Source organism: Cricetulus griseus, chromosome 4, assembly GCF_003668045.3.
Source record: "Cricetulus griseus strain 17A/GY chromosome 4, alternate assembly CriGri-PICRH-1.0, whole genome shotgun sequence".
Lineage (NCBI taxonomy): Eukaryota > Metazoa > Chordata > Mammalia > Rodentia > Cricetidae > Cricetulus > Cricetulus griseus.
This window is the reverse complement of record NC_048597.1, coordinates 193,546,330-193,572,730: the sequence shown is the minus strand read 5'-3', so window position 1 is coordinate 193,572,730 and position 26,401 is coordinate 193,546,330. Positions and strand designations below refer to the sequence as shown.

The following is a 26,401-nucleotide window of genomic DNA, read 5'->3' as shown; positions in this document are numbered from 1 at the left end:
GGCCAACTTCCCTGGTTATGTATTATCTTCTTAATGGTGTTGAATTTGACTGTCACAAATTTTGTCCGTGTCTTTGTGCCTATGTTTATAAAGAGCGTTGACCTAAAATTGTCCCCCAGTCCCACCACCCAGGTCTTTCTCCAGGATAAAACTGGTCTTATAAAATAAGTTCAGAAATGCATTTTTGCAATTCTTTGTAGAACTTTGAGAAACATTGCACTATACGTGAAAGGTAAGTTGGCAAATGCTGTTTAAATGTACCTAAAATATAAATTTGTTCCTACCTTTCTCGATTTCTTCCTAATTCCCACAACTCTATCCATTTTCACACAGAGGTGACGAATTGACTGAATTCGTTTGTGACTTGTAATCACAGATTAAAATAATAAATAATAATTAAAAACGACAATTAGATCGAGGCATTTTTGTATTTGCTAGAGGTGGGACTGAGAGCCTTAGAAACTGTAAGACTTCCTGAGTAGAGGACCTTCCTACCCTGTACAGATCTGCACCGTGAACACCCACTACAAGCTCTTATGAGTAACAAGTGTACGGGGTGCCCCGTGTCCCTATTTACATTATAAAGTTAACATGTAAATACTTAACGCTTCTTTTCTATGAAGGTGCACACTGCTCTAATTCACAGAAGGCGCGTTGAAACAATGAAACTCCTGGATAGTGGCCTGAAGGCTACTAGTTGAACTGGGCATGCTCAGTCGGCAAGCAGAATTTTTTTTTTTTTTTTCCCAGTGAAGTAGAAACTACAACTGCGCGTACCGGGTGAGCTGGGGTGGGCGTGCCCTCGTGGAATTTAGAACGTTCCCTCAACCAATGGGGCCTCGCGGCCGGCTGGCGGGGCTCGCCATTGGGGGACCGGGATGCGAGCGAGTGTAGCGCCGGGGGAGGAAGCGGAGGTGCAGGTCGAAGAGGCCGGGCTAGCCGAGCCCATTGCGGGAGCAACTGCAGCAGCTAGGCAGCATCCAGTGGCGTGCCAGGCGGCCCAGACCGTTGCTTTACTTTTTGCTGCACCAACGTAGTCATTATGCCGAAGAGAAAGGTAAGTCCTGCTGAAAAATATTGCTCGCAGGCCCTCGAGTGTGCTCGGAGCAAGCCCCCCCGGCGCTGCGATGGACGCAGCGATGCGCGTAGTAACTCAGGCACTGGGCACCACTGCTGCCAGCTCCTTTTGCAGATGCCTGTTGCAGACTTCGCTGGCCCCGCACCGAGCTCCGAGTGTTACTTTCCCTCCAGGGACGTGCCCTCCCTCTCCATCAACTCCGGGCTGGAATGGTTTCCACCTCTTGCCAGCAGCAACCAGGGCGGGTGTCCATCCCCCTAGCAGGAGTTTCCTCTTGGCAAACTCCAGGTTGTTCTCAGGGTGGAGGGAAAGCAACGTGAAGAGTCTCCCAGGCCAGGGAAATCAAAAACCGTGGAAACAGGCAGAGGAGCCAGGCGGGGTCGAGGGTGTCCCCCGGGCCATGCCCAGGGCGGGCGTGATGCGGGCGGAAGGCCGGGAGAGGGAAAGCCATGTTTCCCTACGCCAGCCCTGCTGCGCCGCCGTGGACCCGTATGTACCCACTCCGGTGTCAATCACCGGCCTCGAGGGCGGGCGGGGCAGTGCGCAGCGCCCGGTAGGCGGCGAAGAAGGGGACTAGTGCCAAACACACCGACCCTGGCCAAGGTCAGGGGCCACCAAACCCTGGCCGCTTGATCCACCCACCACCCGAAGCTTGGAAGGAAGGGAGCCGGGGTCATTTTAGTCTCTCTTATTCCCCTTGTGGGTTGTGTCCCCTTACGCGCAGGGACATCACGAGCCACACGTGGGGTCACACAGCTTCTCAGGGTGGGGCTTCGACTTGTCATTGGAAGGGCAGGTTTTATTTTATTTTATTTTACCCTTCTCTGAAAGAGCTGATGTGTGAGGAGCGATTCCTGAGGGGGGGAAAAACAAAACAAAACAAAAACCTTCTAGCCACCTGCCCAAAGGATCCAAGTCAAGCAGCGTGGCCATTAAAGTTGGGACTTGATTCAGATAATGCCCCCGCTTTTTCCCAAGAATGTGCACTGATTTGTGTGTGTGTGGTTGCATTATTTACAGCTATCGAAGCTTTACATTTTTAGAAGCTTTTGCTTTCTTATATGTCATCACTGGAATTTGGTTGCAAACACTTCCACTCCTTTTAAATTTATTTTTATTACGTTTATTTATTTTGTGTGTGCAGGGGAGGCACCGGCACCCGCATAACTGTAGTAGGTTCTCTCCTGCCATGTGGGTTGTGGGAATCGACAGGAAACGTCTTTACTCCTTGAGCCATCTCCCCAGCCCAGGCATCTCCATTCTTTAAAAGAAAATCAACCATACTAATGAGACGGTTTTTCTTAGAGTTTAATGAGAACCTACTCTGTGTCTTATGCTGGGTGGAGTCCGATGTCCATTATCTCATTTAATCCTCGTAACCACAGAACTATTTTAGACCCATTGAGCAGGGTCTTAAGCCGGATTGCCCAACATTTCATTAGCCATTGGTTTATAGTGGAGCTGCCATTGATCTAAAGGCCTTACTTGCCACCATTGTTAACTCTTTCTCTTCATTTAGACATGGGTAGGGACAAGGAGAATTTAGGAAATTCAGAGCCTTGTAGTTGGATAAGCTTGTGGCATGTTAAGAGTAGGAGCTCTTGAAACTCACTGTTCAAGCATCCTTTGATGGCAGCATTGTTTTTCCAGTACTATCATATTAGAATGATGTCACTGTTTGCAGCCTTTTATCTGAGGTCAGTGACAAACTGGGAATTCTAGCAGAAGCAGAGGAACTAATTATTGAGACATGAGTTACAGAGGTAGTATAGGCTAACTCTTTTCCTGGGAATTACTGACATGTTAGGTAAGCAGCAGGTCACATGCACCCTTTATGAATAATGGCTCCTGGTTTGGTGGAGTGTTTCCTTGATCAAGGGCCACTGCTGGTGAAACAGTCACTCATATTACTGCCACTGTCCATCTCTAATGGAGAAGGGAAGAGAAGAATGGAGGAGAAACTGGCTTTGTGTTTTACTTCTTTGAAAGGCAGGAACCCTCTGTGGAGTTAGCTAATAGTCCTTCAACTAGGGGCAAACAGGGTCTTTGATTAACAGAAGTCTTTAATGCTATCTGGAGGCCAAGCCTTAGAGCTAGCTGGTGGAGTCTTGTAGTTCCTTGGAACTGACATTAGAAACCACTGTCCCCAGGTGAAGTCTGCACACTATGCAAGAAAGAAACCTGAGACAATCTATGCATAGGCCTTAGAGGTCTATAAAGCCAAGTAATTGCCGAAGGATATGCATACTATATCACTGCATTTCCTTTACTGAAGAACTACCCGTTCTGCTTTATAAATTAAATTGTATGTCTGCACAAAGGTACAAGCCTGTGAGTACACACATACACACACACACAAGGCATGGACACATGGGGCATGGGTGGAAGTCAGAGCTCAAAGCTGGCTGTCTACCTCTCTTGCTCTCTACCTGAGATAGGATCACTTACTGAGCCTAGAACATGTTGATTTGGCTAGACTGACTCTCACTTACCTCTCCAGCACTAGGATTATGGACACACAAGAATCTGGCTTTGTATGGGCGCTGGGGATCAAACTCGGGTCTTCATGCTTGAGGGCCAAGCACTTTACCCACTGAGCCATCTCCCCAACCTGGTAATCAGCTTTAAAAGTCCCATATCATCTTCCATCTCTGCCCCATGTTTTACTGTTTCATAGAAATGTTATTTAATGGACTTCCAAGTTCTGCAGATCAAGAAGTGGTACTAATAAAATCACCGAAAACATCCGAAGACCTAGCACTGTTTAAATATTGTAGGGACACACAGTTTGTTCTCTGGGAGCTTATATTTAACTCAATGAAATGGTAAGATTAGCAGACAAAACAAGAGTTGACTGACATTTGGGCGTATATAGGTTACAGAATGTGCTGTTCAGATTCAAAGACCAGAGGATAGATAAGAACACAGGTTGAATTTGGGCTGGTTGGTCTTTAAAGTGTGGGTAGGACTCAAGGTAATATTCAGCATCATTTTCTGTTAGCAGGGGTTTGGCTGCCTTTTCTTATTATATTCTAATACGATTAGACCTCAGCTACACAACTTCAAGGCCACAATATCATCTATATTATTATAAACTATTCTTTTTTTTTCTGAGACAGGATTTCTCTGTGTAGCTTTGGAGCCTATCCTGGCACTCACTCTAGAGACCAGACTGGCCTCGAACTCAGAGATCCGCCTGCCTCTGCCTCTGCCTCCTGAGTGCTGGGATTAAAGGCATGTGCCACCAACGCCCGGCTTATAAACTATTCTTAAGACATATGTTTGTAAGTTTTACACAACACACATATGTTTGTTTATTAGTGGCATTAAAGCAATATTTAAATGACTGCTGTTTATTTTAAGCAATGCAACACTTAACATTGTAGTGTCTTTGTAAGATTTAAATAAAGTTGGCTTTTCTGTATTATATAATGGGTGGTGAGTGAGCAAAACCTCACGGACTCAGGTGGTGGTGGGACAATGACTGACTGAGTTCTAGACTCTTCTGCTCTAACAGCCAGCAGCAGTCATGTTGTGATCTCATGTTCTATATAGAAGCATTACCAGCAAAGCCTGGATTCAGTCCTGGCCTCATCAACACACACATTTTCACATCCTTTTTGTTTCCAATTGCTATGGAATTGCTATGTCTGGAATATTATGCCAGAAATTGTCTAGTACAGCAATGTATACAAAGTAGATATGGTGTGCATAGTGATCTCTTTCCATTTAGAGACTCAAGAAAGAAAAGTCTGCCTATTCCTTTACCAGCTGTCGGAGTTCCCTAGTGGCCTTTTTGGGGCCACTTATGTATACTGTCATATCATATGCAAATAATGATACTTTGACTTCTTTCTTTTCAACTGGTATCCCCTGGATCTCCTTCAGTCATCTTATTGCTCTAGCTAGAACGTCAAGTCTGTATTGAATAGATAAAGAGAAAATGAACAACTGTCTGCTGGTGGAATTGCTTTGAGTTTCTCCCCATTTGTTTTGATCTTAGCTATAGGCTAGCCTTTACCTTTATTATGTTTATGCTTGTCTCTTGAACCCAGAATCTCTCCAGGACTTTTATCATGAATAGGTGCTTGATTTTGTCAAATGCCTTTTCTGCATCTAATGAGATGATCATGTGGTTTCTGTCTTTCAGTTTATTGATATGGCGGATTGCCTGACTGATTTTTGTATGTTGTGTACAGATCCCTGCATCTCTAAGATAAAGCCTACTTGATCATGATGAATGGTCTTTTAGATGTGTTCTTGGATTCAGTTTTCAAGTATTTTATTGAGTATTTTTGCTCCTGTGTTCATAAGAGAAACTGTAATTTTCTTAGTTGAGTCTGTATGTGGTTTGGGCATCAGGGTAACTGTGGCATCATAAAAAAAAAATTGGGTAATGTTCTTTTGGTTCCTCTTTTTGGAATAATTTGAGGAGTATTGGTGTTAACTCTTCTTTAAAAAGTCTGGTTGAACTCTGCTAAAACCATCTCGTCCTGGGCTTGCTTGATTTCTTTCTTTCTTTCTTTCTTTCTTTCTTTCTTTCTTTCTTTCTTTCTTTTTTGGTTGGGAGACTTTTAATAATGCTTCTGCTTCACTAGGGGTTATAGGTCTATTTAAATTGTTTATCTGATCATTATTTAACTTTGGTAAGTAGCACCTATTAAGAAAAGTATCCATTTCTTTTAAAGTTTCCCATTTTGTGGAATACAAGTTTTTAAATTATGTCCTTATGATTCTCTGGATTTCCTTTGTGTCTATTGTTGTGTTCCCCTTTTTGTTTCTGATTTTAATTTGGACATTCTTTCTCTGCCTTTTGGTCAGTTTGGATAAGAGTTTGTTTATCTTGTTGATTTTTCTCAAAGAACTATTCTTTGTTTCATTGATTATTTGTATTTTGTTGGGTTCAGCCCTCTGTTTCCTTACTTCTTGCCATCTACTCTTCTTGGGTGAACTTGCATCTTTTTGTTCTAGAGCTTTTAGGTGTGCTATTATGTTGCTTGTATGACATCTCTCCATTTCTTATGTAAGCACGTAATGCTATGAACTTTACTCTTAGCACTGCTTTCATTGTGTCCCTTAAGTTTTGGCATGCTATGTATTCATTTTCATTGAATTCTAGAAAGTCTTTGATTTCTTTATTTTTGTCTTATTTTTTATTCAGTAGAGATTTGTTCAGTTTCCATGAGTTTGTAAGCTTTCTGTTGTTGATGATATCCAGCTTTTTGTTGTTGTTTGTTTGTTTTTTAAGACAGGGTTTCTCTGGGTAGATTTGGAGCCTGTCCTGGAACTCGCTCTGTAGACCAGGCTAGCCTTGCAGTCACAGAGTTCCTCCTGACTCTGCCTCCTGAGTGCTGGGATCAAAGGCGTGCACCAGAGCCCAGAAATATCCAGCTTTAACACTTGGTAGTCTGATAGGATGCAGAGGGTTATTTCAATTTTCCTGTATCACTGAGACTTGTCCAAGTATGTGGTCAGTTTTGAAGAGAATTTTGAGAAGAAGGTATATTCTTTTGTGTTTGGGTGAAGTGCTCTATAAATAACTGTTAGATCCATTTGGTTTATAACATCTGTAGCCTCTAGTATTTCTCTATTTAGTTTTTGTCTAGATGACCTGTCCATTGGTGAGAGTGGATATTGAAGTCTCCCGATATCAGTGTGTGAGGGTCAGTATGCTATTTTAGCTGTAGTAGAGTTTCTTTTGTGAAAATGGATACCCTTGTAATTGGGGCATAGATGATAATTGTAATGTCTTCTTGGTTGATTCTTTCCTTTGATGAGTATGAATGTCCCTCCTTATTATTTTTATTAGTTTTGGTTTAAAGTCTATTTTGTTAGATATTAAATGACTACACCAGCTTGCTTCTTAGGTTCATTTGCATGGAATATTTTTTCCAACCCTTTATCCTTAGGTAATGTATATCCTTGATATTGAATTGTGTTTCTTTTTTGTAGCAGAAACATGGATCCTGTTTTTGCATCCATTCTGTTAGTCTGTGTCTTTTTATTGGATACTTGAGACCATAGATACTAAGAGATATCAATAACCAATGATTGTTAATTTCATTTAATTTGTTGTTATTGTTGTTGTTGTTGTTGTTGGTGGTGGTGGTGGTGGTGGTGTGTGTGTGTGGTGTGTGTGTGTTGTGTGTTGTGTGTGTGTGTGTGTGTGTGTGTGCGTGCTTCTCTTCTTTTGATTCTGTAGTGTAAGATTATTTCCTGTGTTCTCATGGGTGTAGTTAACCTCCTTGGGTTAGAGTTTTTCTTCTAGAACCTTCTGTAAGGCTGTAATTGTAGACAGATAGTGTTTAAATTGGACTTTGTCATGGAATATCTTGTTTTCTCTACCTATGGTGATTGAGTTTTGCTGGCTATAGTAGTGTAGGCTGGCATATGTGGTCTCTTAAGAATCTTCAGCACATCTGTGTAGGCTCTTCTGACATTTTTAAGAGTCTCCATTGAGAAGTAGAGTGTAATTGTAATAGGTCTGCCTTTATATGTTACTTCTCTTTTTCTTGCAGCTTTTAATGTTCTTTCTTCTGTATGTTTAGTGTTTTGATTATTATGAGGAAAGGGACTTTCTTTTCTGGTCCAGTCTATCTGGTGTTCTAAATGCTTCTTATACCTTTATAGGCATCTCCTTCTTTAGGTTAGGAACATTTTCTTCTATGATTTTGTTGAAAATATTTCCTAGGCCTTTGAGCTAGGAATCTTCTCCTTCCTCTATTTTTATTATTCTTAGGTTTGGTCTTTTCATAGTGTCCCAGATTCTTGGATGCTTTGTGTTAGGAATATTTTAGATTTAACATTTTCTTTGATTGATGTATCCATTTCTTCTATTGTGTCTTCAATGTCTGAGATTCTCTCCTTCCATCTCTTGTATTCTCTTGGTGAAGCTTGCCTCTGTAGTTCCTGTCCACTTACCTAGATTTTCCATTTCCAGAATTCCCTGTTTGTATTTTCTTTATTGCTTCTATTTCCATTTTCAGGTCTTCAACAGTTTTATTCATTTCTTTCAACTGTTTGACTTTTATTTCTTGGCTTCTTAAGGGATTTATTCACTTCCTCCAGTTATTTTGTCTTTCTTTAAGAAATTTATTCATTTTCTCAAATTGTTTATGTTTTCCTGTATTTCCTCTCTTTTCTTTTTTGTTTTTGTTTATTTGTTTGTTTTGAGAAAGTGTTTCTCTGTGGAGCTTTGTAGACAGTCTAGCCTTGAACTCGCAGCAATCCACCTGCCTCTGCCTCCCAAGTGCTGGGATCAAAGGTGTGGGCCAACACCGTTCACCATGTTTTCCTTTATTTCTTTTTTTTCACTCATTTATTTAGCTCATAAATAAAGTCATGCACAATTATGATACACAATACAGTATGTTAACAATGGCATGGCTAAATTAAACCAATTAACATGTTATATCACACATATTCATCATTTTTGTTTTGAGAACACTTAAAGTATACTATCTCACAACTTTTAAAATATAGCATATTGTTATCAACCATATTTATCATGCTCTCAGTAGACCTCAAGACTTCACAGAGTCCATGCCTCTTGTCCAACTGCAGTTTTATATCCTTAAACCAATCGTTTCCCCATTGTTAAAAGAACCACATTGAAGCCTAATAGCCACAATTCTGCTCTCTGTTCCCATAAGTTCATCATTTCTAGGTTACACATAAAATTGAAATTGTGTGACATTTGTCTTCCAGTGTGTCATTTATTTTTTTTTTTTGGCAAGCATATAACTTTACTACTTACTAAAGATGAAATAAAATTTGCATGCACAGGTGAGCACTCACTGAAACACCTTGGATTCATCACATATTTGAGTTTCAATTAGTATATATATATATATATATATATATATATATATATACCAATAATGGCAATATGTTATGCATCAATAGCAGCAACAGCTTTTCCAGGTTCTGCAGTCATTTGAACAAAATTGTAGAGACATCCAGCACACTCCATTTAAAAAAAAAAAAAAACAAAAAACAAACAAACAAACAAACAAACAACAACAAAAAAGTAAAAAACAAAATCCCAGAAAACAGCGCAGTTCTGTTACTCTTGTGGTACTTGGCACCATTTTTTTTTTTAATTAGCTTCTCAGTCATCATCTGGGAGGAAACCATTCTGAGCAACATCATTAAAAACAGCTCTGATAAAGCATGGTCACTACTATGTATCATAAAGCAGGTCCACATATGAGTGAGTAGATATCATGTTTGTCTTTTTGTGATTGGGTTACCTCGCTCAGAATGGTTTCTTCAAGTTCCATCCATTTTCCTGCAAATTTCAAGTTTCCATTGTTTTTTTTCTGCTGAGTAGTACTCCATTGTGTGAATGTACCACATTTTCTCTATCCATTCTTCGGTTGAGGGGCATCTAGGCTGCTTCCAGTTTCTGGCTATTACAAATAATGCTGTTATGAACATTGTTGAACATATGTCCTTGTTATATGATATTTCTTTAAGGGACTTATTCATTTCCTCTTTAAGGACCTCTGTCCTATTCTTATAGTTGGTTTTAAGGTCTTTTTCTTGTGTTTCAGCTACATTGGAATATTCAGGGCCTACTATGGTAGGAGAAGTGGGCTCTAGTGGAGACATTGCATTTGGCTATTATCCATTGTATTCTTACACTGGCATCAAGGTGTCTGGGTTTGGGGTGATTATAGGTCTAGGTGCTCATTTCTGGGTTTGTCTTTGTTGGATGGGTGTTTCCCCCCCCCTTTGGTTTCTGTTTCCTCTCTGGATTTTTGGCTATGTGTTGCCAGTTTTACTGGCCTGCTAGGCTGGTGTGTTATTCCCTGTGGTGTTGGAGGATGGGGTGCAAGGATGAGTGGGTGGAAGGGAAATCAGGAGGGGATGGTCTGTGGTCTATGGTCTGTGGATCCACATGAGGTGTGGACAGGGCAGAAGGGAGGCTGCAGCTGGTATTTTGTTGAAGTGCTAGGGAAGACCCTAAAGATTGTGTTGGGGGGAACAGAGAGTTGAGAAGGTCACCTGTCAATCCCCCTGGTTTTCTGGAAAGCATGGCCTGTGGTTGAGCAGGGGATGTCCACCCAAGTTGGGGGCTGGGACACAGCTGAGAGTGGTGGGGAGGTCAGGAAGGGATGGTCTGTGGGATCCTTGGGAGGTGTGTGTTGCTGGGGGGGGGGTTGCTGCAGCTGGTGGTCTACTGCAGTACTCCGGATGACCCTGAGGATTGGGTCTGGGGTAACAGAGAGCTACTTTGAGATTTTTAAATTGAGGGCTTTTGTTTGGGGTTGTTTGTTTGTTTGTTTGTTTGTTTGTTTCTTTAATGGGAGGGCCCGGTAGCATTGGGTTTGTAATGAGAGAGGCATAATTAACAGTACTCAAGGTTTCAAAATGGATCTTTCAAAAGACTATCACTTGTTATAACACCAAAGATGGAGACTGTAGATGGAAAATGTGTGTAAATTTGGCTACATAACGATCAATACTTCCATGTGGGAAAATGCCTAAAAATTTAAAATTTGTGAAAAAAAAAAAAAAACAGGAAAAATATTGTACCAAGTAGCACTGAGAGAGGTTTGCTGTTTAAAAAGAAAGTATCTCATGTGTCTTATAGAGACAATAGGTGTTGTTATAGGAAAAACAGGCTTAAATAAAAGTATTCACTCTGGGGGCTGATCAGCAGTTAAGATAACTGCTCTTGCAGAGAACCTAAGTTCGGTTCATAGCACCAGTGTCTGGCAGCTCACAATCACCTGTAACTCCAGGAGATCTGATGTCCTCCATGGGCATCTGGACTCAATATTCACGTAAACTAGAGCTTGTGAGTGCACACACGTACCCACAGCTTAAAAAATAAGTCTTCAAAATATTTGCATTTACTAGAAATCAGAGATACGTGTATGTTTGCAATTTGACAAAATGCAGTTTTCTTTAAATAATCTGACTTTTAAAAGTATGATTGCCTACTGCTGAAGCATTACAGATTCCTTATACAAAGGTTTATTGAAAGTGGTTCCCCTACCATTCATCTAGAGTGCACAACTCGGTGATTTTTCAGTAAATTACAGAGCTGTGCAATCATTCCCATTATGCAGTTTCAAAGCTCAAAAGGATAACCTACAAAAAGCATGCTAACTCCCACTATCACTAGGCTGCCGGGTTTTTTGTTGTTGTTGTTCTATAGTTGCCTTTTCTGGAAATTTCATATAAAAGAGACTTTCCGTCGTGTCTAGTGTTTTGTTTCTGATTTGTTTTGTATTCTTGAGGTTCCTGTATGTGGTAGTACATGTCACGACTTCATTGTTTCATTGTCTATTCATACTTTTGTATGAATACATTGCCTTTTTGCTCATCTCTTCAAAAGTTGAAAAACATTAGGATTGCCTCAACTTTTATCCACTATAGTTGATTCTGCATATATTTGTGTATAAGTCATTGCATGATACATACTTTTTGTTTGTTTGTTTGTTTTTTGAGACAGGGTTTCTCTGTGTAGCTTTGGAGCCTATCCTGGCACTCGCTCTGGAGACCAGGCTGGCCTCCAACTCACAGAGATCCCCCTGCCTCTGCCTCCTCAGTGCTGGGATTAAAGGCGTGCACCACCAACACCCAGCTTGATACATACTTTTTAATTGTAATTTTTATCTTGGTAATATTTCAAAGAATAGAAATGGAGGGTTCCTTCATGCACATACTTTGTATTGTGTGGGTATTTACTTATGAACATCTTAATTAGTTTTAATTTACATTTCTATAGCCAGAGAACATGAATATCTTTTCATGTGTGTGAGTGGGGGGAGTGTTGCAGATCAAAACTAGGGCCTTGTATATGGTAGCATTCTGCTCTGAACAACAATGCCTGTTCAGATATTTTTGCCCATTTTTAAATTGGGTTGTGTCTTCATTTGCTTTTTATTACTATGATAAAGCACCATGACCAAAAACAACTTTAGGGGGAGGGTTATTTGGTTTACAGGTTGTGGTCCTTCATCAGGGTAAGACAAGACAGGAACTCAGGCAGGGGCTGAAGCAGAGACCACTGAGGAATTACTACCTTGCTTCTCACAGCTTGCTCAGCTTGCTTTTTTATACATCCCAAGACCACACACACACACACACACACACACACACACACACACACACAAGCGTGTGTAAGTTCAAGTTGTTTGTCATCTTATTGACTTGTAAGAATTTTTATATTCAAGTTCAATTTTTGTTTTGTTTTGTTTTTTTCAGACAGGGTTTCTCTGTGTAGCCTTGGCTGTTCTAGAACTCTTTCCATAGATGAGGTGGCCTCAAACTCACAGAGATCTGCCTGCCTCTGCCTCCTGAGTGCTGGGATGAAAGGCAAGTGCCACCACTGCCTGACTAAGAATTTTTTATATATTCAAAATATAAGGTCTTTATCAGGTGTGTGAGCCTTAGATATTTGCTGCCACCTCAGGTTGAAGGCTTGACAGCTGGTGCCTTTACCCTTGACCTGTCTGTGTAACCCTGCCCTCTTACTTTTTAAAGGTTGTTGTCTAGCACCTTCTATCTAAATCAGCACAGTTATTTGACTGATTATGTTTTTAAATTAACTTTGTTTTGAAATCCTTCTAATTTTACAGAGCCATTAAATCTCTTATTCCCCCAGAGATCCTGAATATAGTTGAAGGTTTCTCATCCTGCCTGTCAGTTCTCAAATAACCACTCTAAGGCTTAATATTATTTATAATTGTTTGGTCAATGGCTCAGGCATATTACTGATGGCTCTCACAATTAAATTAACCCATATTTACTAATCTGTATTTCACCACATGGCCGAGGCTTACTGGTAGTGTTCTGGCATCTTACCCCTTCAGCGGCTACATGGCATCTGCCTGACTCTGCCTTCTTTTTTTCCATAACTCTGTTTGGATTTCCCACCTAGCTATATTTTGCCTGGCCACTGTCCAAAACAGCTTTAGTCATCAACCAATAAGAGCAAGGCATGTTCGCAGCATACAGAAGGACATCCTACATCAGGTACTTAACCTGTTTCTTGAACAAGTTGATCAATTAATTGTTTTTAAAAGAGGAAAATAGTTGGATTTAATCATTTCAGACTTTATGGGGAAGATGTCTAACGTGATGCTTGTATTCATTATTTACCGGCCATATGATTTGGTGCAGTTTTCCTAGCCCTCCTTAGCATCTTCATTTTTATCATTTTCTAGGACTCCGTTTCCTCGTATGTAAATCCAGGATAGTAGTGTTTTGCCTCACTGGGAATTAATTGAGATAGAGAGTATTTAGCATGGTACTGGCTTGGGGGTGGCAGTCATTACTGAAATGGTGAGAGTACTTAGCTCAGTGTCAGAATGGGAGGGAACAGTCGTCACTGAGATGGTGAGAGTACTTAGCACAATCCTGGCATAGACAGAAGACTCAAACATGGGTATCATTAAAATGATGAAATTTTTAATTATTAAGAGAACAATAATGAAATAATGGGCTTGTCATCGACCCCAGGCGTCCACTGGGGGTTGGAGGGAGCGAATGGCAGCTGCAGTCGATAGGAACAAGCAGTCCTCATCGTGGACAGCTAATTAACTGCAGTTAGTGGTGGATGTACAATAATCAAATCACAAATGTATTGTTCCCAGAACATCAGCTTTAATCTCGGACATTCTTCAGTGGCTGCCTTTTTTTTTTTTTTACAGAAGACAATTTTCAAAATATCTCTATATAATATTAAAATTCCCCTAGTAAACCAGCTAAGTAACCCTTTCCCCTTCATATTTCTCCCCTAAAACGCTGTGTTTGTTGACACCAAAGTTAAATATATTCCACTTTCCTGTAGGGTGCAATTTGGCAGTGGTGACGGAAATAAATGCCATTTGAAGCGTCTGTTTTTGCAGTACCTAGTGTGTTGAAAGACGATGTTGGTCTCCTGAGTAATTTAAAAATCAGTATCGAAGATAAACCAAATCAAAATGTTGAATTCTTTTCTTCACCAGCTACTTATGTATTGCACATTTTGCTGTCTCGGCAGAATTCAGTCAGCTCTCTCGGTATTTGCTAGTGAAGATGCTTATTGAGTCCTGTGATGGGCATGGTCAGGAGCAGCCCTCAAGGTGTGCCCAAGGGAAATGCATGCTTAGCCTCATTTATGGCAAGTGATGCCTACATTCAGAAGTGGGGAATCAGAGAAAACGGCTTCTATCTTCAAAACAGGTCCCAACATTTAATGTTTTAGGAGGGATTGTTATCAGTAATTAATTAACATGCATCGTTTTTGTTCAGATTTAAATAACATCACTGAGTGTTATATGTCTGCTCATTCTAGATTTGAGCTATGTGTTTTATGTTCTTTGGACTCTTTAGCTGTGAACCTTTGTTGTTAGAAGTAAATACATAGAAGAGGTGCTGTAATGCAATTTCATGAACAACACACGTTTACTGTGACTGAGTCATTCTGGGGACTTACTATGAGTGAGATCTTTTCTTAACTATCTTTTTTTTTTTTTGGAAAATGAATCCCCTCAACCACCCAATCAGGTCACCGAAGCACCAGAGGTTGACATTTCCCTAAGGTCCGTGTGAGCCGTGTCTTCATTCCTAGAGAGCTGCTCCAGAGCCTGTGACCTCAACCGTGGGAAGGGAACATCAGGATTCAGTGAGATGAGGGTGTGTCCTATGGGTCACACAGCAAGACAGTGAGAGGACCAACATTTTAACCCGGAATTTTCCTTTTGACCATTACACCATCTATTTTCTCAGATCCATTTATTTCTAATAACGTCAGTTTAAATGGAAACTTAAACTAAGGCACCTAAAAATGAAATAATCATTAAGTTACATAAGTAAGTTACTGCTTGTTTGTTTGAAATATTGTATTTATTAAAATCCAGGCTGTTTATATTTATTAAAATCCAGGCTGTTGCCATCACTTCTAGGCAACAGTCATAGAAAGTTACCAGCCAAGTTGTGATTGACTCTGCATGAGCCAAAGGCTTGCTTCAGAGTCCAGGCCTGAGCTTGAGAGGGAAACTCATCATCACCAAACCTGATGTTCCATAAATAGAGCTATACACAAGATACACACACACACACACACACACACACACACACACACACTTCCCCACCAGAGTATTGATCTCTTTGAATTTGGAAAACCTAAGTCTTTTTATTTTCTCATATCCCACAGTAAACTTTTGATTTTGTGTGTCTAAGATACATTGCTTGTTCCTTAATTTATTATATGTAGCAATAGAGGTATTTCTCTATGGCTAGAAACATGAAAGTACACTTGATTACTTTACATTAGAGCAAGAGATTACAGTGTAAATACCAAACCACCATTACTTAGACATTGGATTTAGGAAATGGAAAGGTATTTTTGCTTTTAGAATGCACCACATAAGAGTGAAATAGGTTAATCTTTATCAAAAATCCATTAGTCCTAGAACTGGATGGATTTTTTTATTCTAGTTTTCTAGATTACCATTGCATTAATAACAAACATAAATTTAAAAATAGACAAAGTAATACTGCTTTTAAATTATGTTATTAAATGACTCCCCTCCACACACACACACAAAGAAATACAAACTTTATGCTGAAATATGTTGTTTTTTTAATATCATTCTTTCTTTCCTTTTGAGTTGTAAGCTGTACTTTCAGGGGAAAAAAAAACACTTCATTTTATTACTAATGTTATGATTGGGACATGCCACAACCTGGGTGTTGATCTCAGAGAACAATTTCATGGAGTTGGTTCTTTCCACCTTTACGTGTGCTCCGGGATCAAATTCACATCCTCAGGCTAGCCAGTTAAGCACCTTTACCCACTGAGCCATCTTGCAGGCTCTAGCTTTTTGCTGATAATGATGTTGCTGCTGAGGCTGGTGATGCTGGTGGTGATGATGGTGATGTTGCCACCTCTGCTTTTGCTGTTTCTTTCTCCACCTCTTCTTCTCTTCCGCCTCCTCTTCCTATTGCTTCTTTTTCTTCTTTGAATTCTTCCTTTTAGGCACAATTATTTAAATTCTGTAGGAAGCCATGACTACTACACCTCATTTCTCATTTATGTACTAAATAGGAGATTAAATGCCCTAGAGACCTGAGGTGTGATCAAAATGTTTTAGAGACCGCCTTTTGGATGAGCGTGGCAGCACCCATCCGTGTTGCCAGCACTCTGGAGACAGATGCATAAGGCCATCAAGCTCAAGACCTGCTGGGGCTTTATTGAAACAAGAGCTCAAAAAACAACAAAGCCCTCAACAAAGCCCCTGTTTCCATTTCCCAGTTCTGTGTGTACTCAACATGGAGAGTCTTTAAACCACATGTTGCAGTCTCGTTTGGCTTTATTACCTCCCAATGACAAACACATTTAATTTTATAATTGCCCCTTAGCAATCATGTAGGGATTTCATCGTAGCTAGCTGCTTGGTTTTCTTTTTTTTTTTTTTCTAAAAAAAATAAATAAATCAATGGAAGATCTTAACTGCTTACTATTTTCTAGAAGTTGGTGAATATCCATGCAAAGGAGAAAATAGAGTTGACTATTCGCATCTCTGAGAGCCCTGGTTTAAGAGTTCAAAGAAATGTTCTAATTGGTTATTATGTCTTCCTGGTTTTCAAACATAAAATGCTGGCCTGACAAGATTAAAAAAAAAGAGAGACAGAGAGTTCAAAGATTGCCACTCTACCTGGACGAGGCTGTTTGACCTCTTTGAACCTCGAGTCAGCTTTAAAATGAAAATGGTGAGGCTGCCCCTGATTAGTTGACAGTATTGGGAGGATCAAATGTAACAACAGTGCAAAAGCACAGGAAAACTGTGAAGTGAGGCAACGTGATGGAACCGTGCTGGGGATGTGGCTCAGTTAGCAGGTGGCTTACCTGGTGTGCATGAAGCCCTGCATTCAGTCCCCAGCACTGCATTAACTAGACATGGTGGCACATGTCTGTTGTCCCAGCACTCTGGAAGGCAGAAGGGTTGAAAGCTCAATGTCATCCTCAGCTACGTAGGAGTTCAAGGCCAGCATTAGATATAGCAGAGCCTGCCTCAAAACAAAACAAAAAAGAAAAAAAGAAAAGAAAAAGAAAAAAAGAAAAGAAAAAAGAAAAACTTACTATCTGTGCATATGATCATTAAATCTGCACATTCGGAAGGTGGGCCCAGGAACACCAATAGTTCAGGGCCAGCCTGAGAGTCTCAAACAAAAACAAAACTATGCACCTCAACATATATGCATGCTTCAATGGGGCAGTGTTTGTTGTTATTTCAAGATGCTTGTGCGTGGAGGGTAGATGGAACGGCCCACGGTACATCATGTGTTCCTTGGTTAAGCTACATTTGAGTTGTTTCCGTAACTGACAGCTCTTTGCTGTCTTTGTCTCAGATAGGCAGCCATTTTGAAAACCAAGAGGGCTGACACAGCTGCTTGGAACAGTATACTGTTAAGAATATGAGATCTTTGAAGAATAGAAGAAAGGGTATGTGATAGGTAGGGCGGGTGGTAGGGGAGGAAGGGAGGGAGAAGGGAACTGGGATTGTCATGTAAATCAATCTTGTTTCTAATTCAAATTAAAAAATGATTAAAAAAAAAGAGTTGTAATAGTCATGGCATCTCTTCACAGTAATAGAAAACCTAACTAAAACACAGAAAAAAACAAAAGAATATGTGATCTGAGTCAGTCTGCCTGTGTCTTGGTCCCAGCTGTTTTACTTGCCAGCAAGATTCCCAAACAGAAGCATCTTGAACAAGTTATTATGTATCCCCTCTGGCCTCAAATTCTCACCTTTAAAATGTCTACAGTACTGTTTTGCCAGCCTTGTTAGATTGCAGAGAGACATTTGGTCATTTTTGGACTTTACTCTTACCATTACTATTTATGTTTCTGCCATCCCTCTGCATTACTTTCCTCAACCTTTGCCATGTGCCTAGTACCCTATGATGTGTAGAACTTTTCTGCAGTGTCAGCAGTAAGTGAGCAGCTAAGTCAGGCGAAATACTCATCTCTCTCTTTGTTGTACTAGTGAAAAAAAATGCATACTCAGACAGCATTAAGGTGAGAAAGACTAGAATACAGACTTCTGCTTTAGCCAGAAGCTTTCGCCATCATCCCATAGCGCAGAACTAGAATACATCAGAAAAGGGAACCTTGGACAAAGAGACCACAAATGAAAACGGTGTAGAATATTCTGTTACTTTGATCTTTTAGACTGGGTTCTACATGTATAATTAAACTAATGAAATTGTACTATGCATACATGAAGAAGGTTTTTTGGGGTTTTTTTTGTTTTAATTTATGTTTAATTATTGACAAAATGTTTTTACCTTTAAATGAAGCTGAGTGTTTATTTGAGTTCATCCAGGCTTCTGAATAGATAAACAGAATTCTTTCTCAGTTACTTTGTTCTTAACAGTACATTTAGGGAAGACATGCCAGCCTGCTGTGACCTTACTCGCTGTGGATAGTTGGAGCACAAGCAGGGGACGAAGTGACAAAACTTGATGTGGGTTTCATCATTAATAATGTGAACGTGATCCCTCAGTCCGAGTGCAGAGTGTCTAACAGTGACTTTACGAAGTGGTTCAGTGCAGGACTGGAAAGATAGCTCAGTTAAAAACTGCTTGCCCTACAAGAATAAGACACATCCCTAGGAGCCACAAAAAGCCAGGCACAGCATTGTGTGCCTGCAGTCCTAGTGTTCCTAGGGAGAGATGGAGTCAGAAATGGGACAATCCCTAGCGGCCAGGCACAGGCAGCACAAACAACAGACCCTGTCTAAAACCAGGGAGAAAGCAAGGTCCAACCCCTGAGGGTGTCCATTGACTTCCATGTGTGCACCATGACATATGACATATGTGCCCACATTCCCACATATAAGACAAGCTCACATGAATACACATGCACACTCACATGAACACACACATACACACGAAAGAGAGAGAGAGAGAGAGAGAGAGAGAGAGAGATGAAAAATAAAATTAAAAGCATTTAACTTGGGGGTATCTTAACTTAGAGCTATAGAATGAACAAAAACAAGCACGATAACATTAAAGTCGTGTGGGTTTGAACAAGACTTCAGTGTATTTTATGTCTTAGAAAATCTTTTCAGTTTTAGGAATTTCCTTGTTGTTTAAGAAGTTTTGTCCCAGTTTTGTGGCTGGCACCCTCATTTGTGGAGGAAGTGACCTGGTATCAATCAGTCTATGTGTAAATTCTTGCTGAGGAGAACAAGCTGAGACAGGTGCATTCCAGCCTGTGTCTTCATCAATTATTATAGTTTGAAGGCTCCAGGATGGTTTTCCATTGAAGTCAAGCTCACTGTTAGCCTTATTTCCCCCTCAGCTTTGAATTTAACACAGAAATGCAAGTTAATCTATATAGAAAACTGGAATAATGAAATATATTTAAAGTGCTGACCAGTAAGCTGGAGAGAAGTCACTCCATATAGTCTGTAGGTGAGAAGTGATTAGTGACCAGCTTCTACTCATATCTCCTCTCAGCTTAACACACTGGCACAGACAGCCCAGGGTTGTTTAAAAAAGAAAAGACCAGAGTTGGGAAGATGGCTTGGCACATGAAGTACTTGCTGTTCAAGTGTGAGGACCTGAGTTCTGATCCTTAGCAGCAATGTAAAAGCCAGCATGGAATCACAGATTTGTAATCCCATAGCTGGGAGAAGCAGGGGGTGGCATGGAGATCTGTCTAGCTATCTGCTGAGCTCCAGGTTCAGTGGGGAAAAGTGGTCTCAAAAATGAGGTATGAGCAATACAGAAAGACACCTGTCATCAGTCTCTAGCTCTGTGGGTGCCTGTTCGAGCACACACACACACATACACACACACACACACACACACACACACAGAGAGAGAGAGAGAGAGAGAGAGAGAGAGAGAGAGAATACACACATACACACACACAGAGAGAGAAATACACACACAGAGAGAGAGAGAAGATACACACATACACACACACAGAGAGAAATATACACAGAGAGGAGACGAGAGAGAGAGAGAATTACCACACACACACACACAACACACACACACACACACACACACACACACACACACACATTCCACAATCCCTGATGAGAATTCTTAGCCTTCCTCCTCCAAGTGACTCATGATCCTGCACCGGGAAACACAGACCTTATTCTCTGTAGCTTCTTGCCACACCCTCAGGGACTTTCTCTGAATCACAGTTCCTCACTCTGATGCCGTCTTCAGCAAATGATGGATGGGGAAAGAGTCCGCTACCTGTTGGAGAGGTGGTCTGCGCACTAGAAGCACAAAGTTTCTTCTCTTGGTTTTTCTGCTGAAAGGACTTAGGGATGCACAGTGTGCTTGACTGATGGCAGGTCAGGACCCAGACTTCTTTGGAGAACCCTTGGTCAGTGACTGAAGGTGGCCGTGCTCCCTCTGCCAGCTCCTCATACCCTGGCTGGAGAGGAATTCTAACTCTAGACCTCTGCGTTTCCGCAAGTGGAGAAATGATACACGTTGACTAGAAAAGCAGAAGTGTGTGAACCAGACCGGTAGCACGTGGAAGAAATACAGAAAATGTTGGCTGACACCAGGGAATTTGTGTCAGGGAAAAAGCATGGCATTGTTCAATGGGACTTAATACAGCAAATTGGCTTTAATTTTTCTTCCCAATATGAGTGGCATTTTTTTTTATTTAGAAACATTTAAAAGCAGGAATCCAGGAAACGATAGAACATACTGACTTATTCACAGACCAGATTTCACAAATTAGAATATTTTGCCTGTTTGCTTCAGGTCCTCCTCCTTGAAAAGTAAGCCCACGTGGAGAAAAATTTCTTTTAAAATCCTTTTATGGCCCTGGTCCTGTGGACCTCCCTAGAGGCAGCCACTACCATGAGTTGGTGGTACACTCCTCCTGTAATGTGTTATGCTTTTACCATTCATTCATATCTGCACTCCCAGTATTAGTCTCTTCATGCTGTAACAGTTTCAAAGTGGGTATACTTAACTACATCGTGGTTAGTAATGTATTGAACTTTTCCTAATGACGTGGTGTGTGTTTTCTGTTTATCGTGTGATTTTGATTTTTTTTTTCTTTTCTCTTCTGCCTTAGCAGTCAGATTTGCCTCATTCATCTTGATTTGGGTGTTCATAGAGTGATATTTTTAAAATAACAATCATTACATCTTATTATAAGAGAGTCATACATATTTTAGTGTCTCTTATCTTCCAAATCAAAGCCAGGCCCCCAGCTGACTGAATTCTTATCTATCTCCCCTTCTCTTTAGGTTGTTATTGCCCAGAGACACCCCCAACTGCTTCCCACCCCAACCCCTGTCCTGTATGGTGGCTACAGGTGGTTACGGAACATGTCAAAAAAGAAAAGTACCTGAATTTCCAGTTTGGGTTAAGTGTAATCAGCTTACACTTGAAAACTGACAAGATCCCATTATTGGAAAATTTTAAGTGTTTTTGGAATAATCTAGTTAAAAGTGTAATTTATGAATTCTAGATACACATCAGGTATTTGCAATGAAAATTTAGTGTTTGGTAGAGCTGGTCTGTTCAGTGTAAAATACACAACAAATTTAAAGGATTTAATACAAAAAAATGTGCATTACCACATTAATAATTTATATATTGGCTGCATAGTAAAAGTGCATAATTTTATACATTCAGTTGACTAAAACATCATGCATAGCCCCTACCTGTTTCTTTTTGCTTTGTTAACGTGGCCCTCTCAAAATCTAAAATTACTGCTGCCATATGTAACGTGATACGGGTTGGCACTGATCCCAGATTTCCTTTAAGACATTTTAAAACAAAACAAATAGTGGGTATTATCTGTACACAATAATTACATTTACCAAGACACTTCTTTTCATTTTTTTTCTTACCTGCCTGCCTTCCATGTAGATTCATTTTTCCTGTTTCTGAATTTGACCCTTCAGTAACAGAGCCATGCTGAAAGAAAGGCTTTGTTGGTGGCAAACTCTATGTTTGTAATCTGAACCTGCTCGGGAATGGTAACATGGTGTGGAATTCTAGGTCAACACTGTGCCTAGATTCTGTGGACAATATTGACTGATATTTATACTTGCTAGCGGGGAGAAACCCTTTGCAGGTAGCCTACCTTTTAACTCCGATAACAGTTAAGTTTTTCTTGCAGTTTTTCTTGCTTTACTGTATTTTTGTTATGGTATGTCTTGTCCTCAGCCAGTTCGTCTTTGCTGTGTACTTGGCACCCTTCTTTCTGCTTCTGAACTGTCTCAAAGAGATTTCAAGTTTCTCAAGTAGCCGCTTGTCTCTTCTCCCCTCCCTCCATTTCTCCCTCCCCCTCCCTCTCTCCCTATTGTCTGTTTCTTTATTGCTCTTTGTTGCATTCTGGGATGACTGCTCAGTGGCAATCAGTCATTTCTCTTGTTGACCCTCACTTAGAATTTATTTATGGTTTGGTTTCCTTTTTTTTTTTTTCTTCAGAATCTGTGAGCTGTTTTTCTTTTTCAAAATTTGTAATTGAAAGAAAATAAGATTTGTTTTTCCTTCTTGTCTGTCTGGCCTAGAACTTCGTATAGTTTTACAAATCAAAGACACTTTAATATAGAATATTTGAGTATCTATCTATCTATCTATCTATCTATCTATCCATCCATCCAATTTAATTTAAATAAAAATAGTAAGCCAGTGTGGTCAGCATCCATTTTATGAAGAACAACATTTGCCAGTGAGTTTATTTTCCCACTTTTCACCCCAAAGTAACCTGGCTTGGGTTTGTGATTTTCTTTGCTGTTAAGTGTGGTTAAGCATTTACATGTAGTTTCAAACTTTGCTTCAAATCATTTGATACCTTTTTTAAGTTCACCACTGCTGTGAGATTTACGCATGATGATATGCCTACCCATTCTTTTCAGTGCTACATATTGTTTTACTTTGTACTGTTATGTATTCTAGTTCCTTCCTGGTGCAGGTTCACTCTAGTTTCTAATTAATCGTAGAAATGTATTTGTTTATTCTTTCATTGTTGGTGCAGAAAATCAAACCTGTTCAGGGACATGGAGTTATATTCAAGTTATATTCATCCATTATTTTCATGCTTTCTGTATTCTTAGATTCTTTGGCATTTATCGTTTTGGAGGGGGTGGTATTCAAATCTACGTAAGTGTTAACTACATCTAAATTGTTTATTTTATTATTTCTAAGCCTTTAAATCTGACTGAGCAAGCAAGCATTGCTCCCCTGGCCTTACCCCATTTGTTTTCCTTCTTGAGAAATGATAGAGGTTCCTGGGCTAGCCTGGGTCAAAAGCATAGAGGTGCTATCTTTACATACACAGTTACTAAAACACACAAGAAGCTAACAGCCTTTGCAGAGAAGAAGAAGTGCGTCCGTGCGTGCGTGCGCGCGCACACACACACACACACACACACACACTGGATTGCCTACGTTGGCCTTAGCACTGAGTGTTGGGGGAAAAGATGTTTCAGCCCTGACATGTGGTCATATAGTACACCATTGCTGTCCTGACAAATTGTAACCCTGGGCTCTAACAGTAGCACAAGGGTGCAGTAATTTATCTTGGCATAGCACATCAGCTATTGAGGAAGCCTGTCTTCAGCCCTCTTACTGTAAGGCATGAGAGCCTCCTGTGACATTTGCTGTTTGGATCCCTTAGAACTTCCTTAGGGCATGAAACAAATGTATAAACCCTAGGATTAGCATAGCTCTGAGGTACATGGTGGTGCTCATCAAATTCCTACCCAGCTCATCCTGTAGAGGGCAATGCTGTCAGCTCCAGGCCTACAGCCAAGTAACTGGCTTATCTCCAGCCTGCTCTTTTAAGGCACCTATTGGTGCCTTGACCTGTCAGACCTTCTGTTGTACTCACCTATTGGCTGTCCTGCGTATCTCCAACTTTCCTTGCTAGTTCTTGGCAGATGGGAGTCGAAGGAGCCTAGTGGATATGCATGAGGCCTTTGTTTGCCCATGGTTCTCATTCTCTTGGGTGTTCTTGATTCTCACCAGATTCCTATAAGTCTGGTATACTCCATCCAGGCAGTGAGGCAAGAACCTATTTGCTTGGCATTCCTTGTAGCCACTGAAATGCTCCAACCCCTGCACCTCAGCCCACTAAAAGCCACCTGACTATGCCTCTAGTCCTCCGTCTCCTCCTTTCTTTGTCCTTATTTCACGTAATCCCCTGGTGTAATCTGCATCGATTCCTTCACAGTATACCTTCCTCCTTCTTGATCCAGCCTGGCAGCCAAGTTACAGTGCTGAGGCATGCAATAAGACATCTGGTAATGATGGTCTTCCCAAAACAGTGTTCCTGGTCATTGTGAGCAACAAGATGCTGGCCAGTTGCAGAAAATCTGCATAAAGGAAACGTGTGTGACTTTAAGGCTCCGTTGCATGATCACCTGCACCTTTTATTGTATAACATCTGCATAGTAGTCGAGTTCCTGAGCTGCTTTCCCTAACCTCTGGCTAAGGCATTATAAGTGTGACCCTTTAAGTTAGATGTCATTAAGTCACTCATTGATGTAGAGATTGAGCCTGTGACCAAGTTTCTGGGCACAGTTCTAGGAGCCAGGATTCAAGACAGTTTTGAGCCTACAGCTTGTATTCAGGCCACGGAAGCATGTTGACCCCAGAGAAAACATCAGGTGCTCCTAACTGGAACTGTGTCTGAGCTTGATAATACAAACCCCTGTGGAGAGACTACCAAAGCAACCAGCCTTGCCTAGAGTGTACTCTGTCTCATCTATAATCATACAGTTTACTCATCAGAAAGCATTAGCATTTTCATTCTTCATGCCTTTTGAATGCAGTGTCTTTTGTTGCATCTAATATAAACATCATTAGATCTGTGTTTAAAGATTGATGTCTTGATAATATTGCCTGCTACTAATCCATGGCATATAACACTGAAAGTAATATTATTAATATTGATTTTATAACACACACACAGATATATATATATATATATATATGTATATATATATATATATTCGATCAGGGTTTCAGCTGCTGTGATTAGCACCCTGACCAAAAGTAAGTTGGGGAGGAAAAGGTTTATTTTACCTTACAGTTCTCAGATCACCTCCTTACTGAGAGAAGTCTGGGCCAGGGTGGGAACCTGAAGGCAGGAACTGAAGGTAGAGGCCATGAAAAGAACACTACTGCTGGCTTCCTCCACAGGGCTTGCTCAGCCTGCTTTCTTATAAACTCAGGACCAGTTCCCCTGGTTAGCACTCCCCAAAATGGGGTGGGGTGGGGTGGGCCCTCCCACATCAATCATTAATCACATTAATGGAGAAAATATTCCACAGGCTTACACATAGGATAATCTGACAGGAGCATTTTCTCAGCTGAGGTTTCCTCTTTTATCTTACCTGCGACAAGTTGAAAAACTAAGCAGGATATGTTTATATACAATACACAGTTATAGAATACCAGCATAATGCTTTCTTAGCTATTTGTCAGTTACAAGTAGAGGCATCCCTGGGTGATAGCTACTGAAAGTCTGGGTGGACAAAAGCTTTGAGTTTGTGACCTAGAGAGTCGGGAGGACCAGGGGCCCCTGTGGAAACTGCTGTGTGCTCAGACTAGCCAAGATGTTGCTGTCTAGAACTCAGCTAAGGGACGCAGCACCAGGGCTGTGAAGCTGGCGATCCTGTACAAGAATGGAGAACAGGAAAGAGAACAGGAGTTTCCCTTCAGGACAGGAGAGGTTCTGTTTGGAGAGCAATCAATCAACTGTGGGAAAGGGGCTAGAACCTTGTAGGCAATGGAGCTGCTAGGAAATGGGAACTGGTGAGCCATATGCAACATAGATCAGGGGACAGAGAGGATTCCTGTGACCTTTGGCTGGAAATGTTTTGTTTTCCCCAAAGACTACTATGCAGTTCCTACATTTTACTCACTATTTTATTACCGATTTTTTGTTTGTTTTTGTTTTTTTGAGACAGGGTTTCTCTGTATTGTTTTGGAGCCTGTCCTGCAACTCGCTCTGTACACCAAGCTGGCCTCGAACTCACAGAGATCTGCCTGCCTCTGCCTCCGGAGTGCTGGGATGAAAGGCGTGCACCACCAATGCCCAGCTTATTACCTAATTTTTTAAAATTTGATCATTAATTTATGTAGATATTTACTCTTTTATTTTAAGCCTATTTTAATCTCACTGTATTAATAGTTATAGTTCATTTTGAGATTTTATTACTTATTTGTATGTCTTAAATGAGTATTTATACACATGTGTGTGTGTACCTGTGGAGGCCAGAAGAGGACATTGGATCCCCTGGAACAGGAATGATGGCCGAGCCATCCAACATGGGTGCTGGAAAGTGAACATAGGCCCTTTGGAATAGCAGC

At 40.7% G+C, this 26,401-nt stretch overlaps 1 protein-coding gene across 7 annotated transcripts in view; it reads left to right on the top strand.

Annotated features, from left to right (window-relative positions):
• Window positions 1-865: 865 nt before the first annotated feature.
• Window positions 866-26,401, top strand: part of Hmgn3 (high mobility group nucleosomal binding domain 3) — a 38,500-nt gene continuing 12,964 nt past the window's right edge. For 3 of the 7 annotated variants that reach the window (XR_003484544.2, XM_027411046.2, XM_035443826.1), the window contains exon 1: window positions 866-1,057. Coding sequence is in view for 6 of the 7 variants with exons in the window: in XM_027411046.2 (XP_027266847.1) it covers window positions 1,043-1,057 (15 nt within the window). In the remaining variant the exon portion in view is untranslated. The remainder of the gene's footprint in view (window positions 1,058-26,401) is intronic. The other 4 variants (XM_027411048.2, XM_027411050.2, XM_027411049.2 and 1 more) reach the window with 4 other exon arrangements.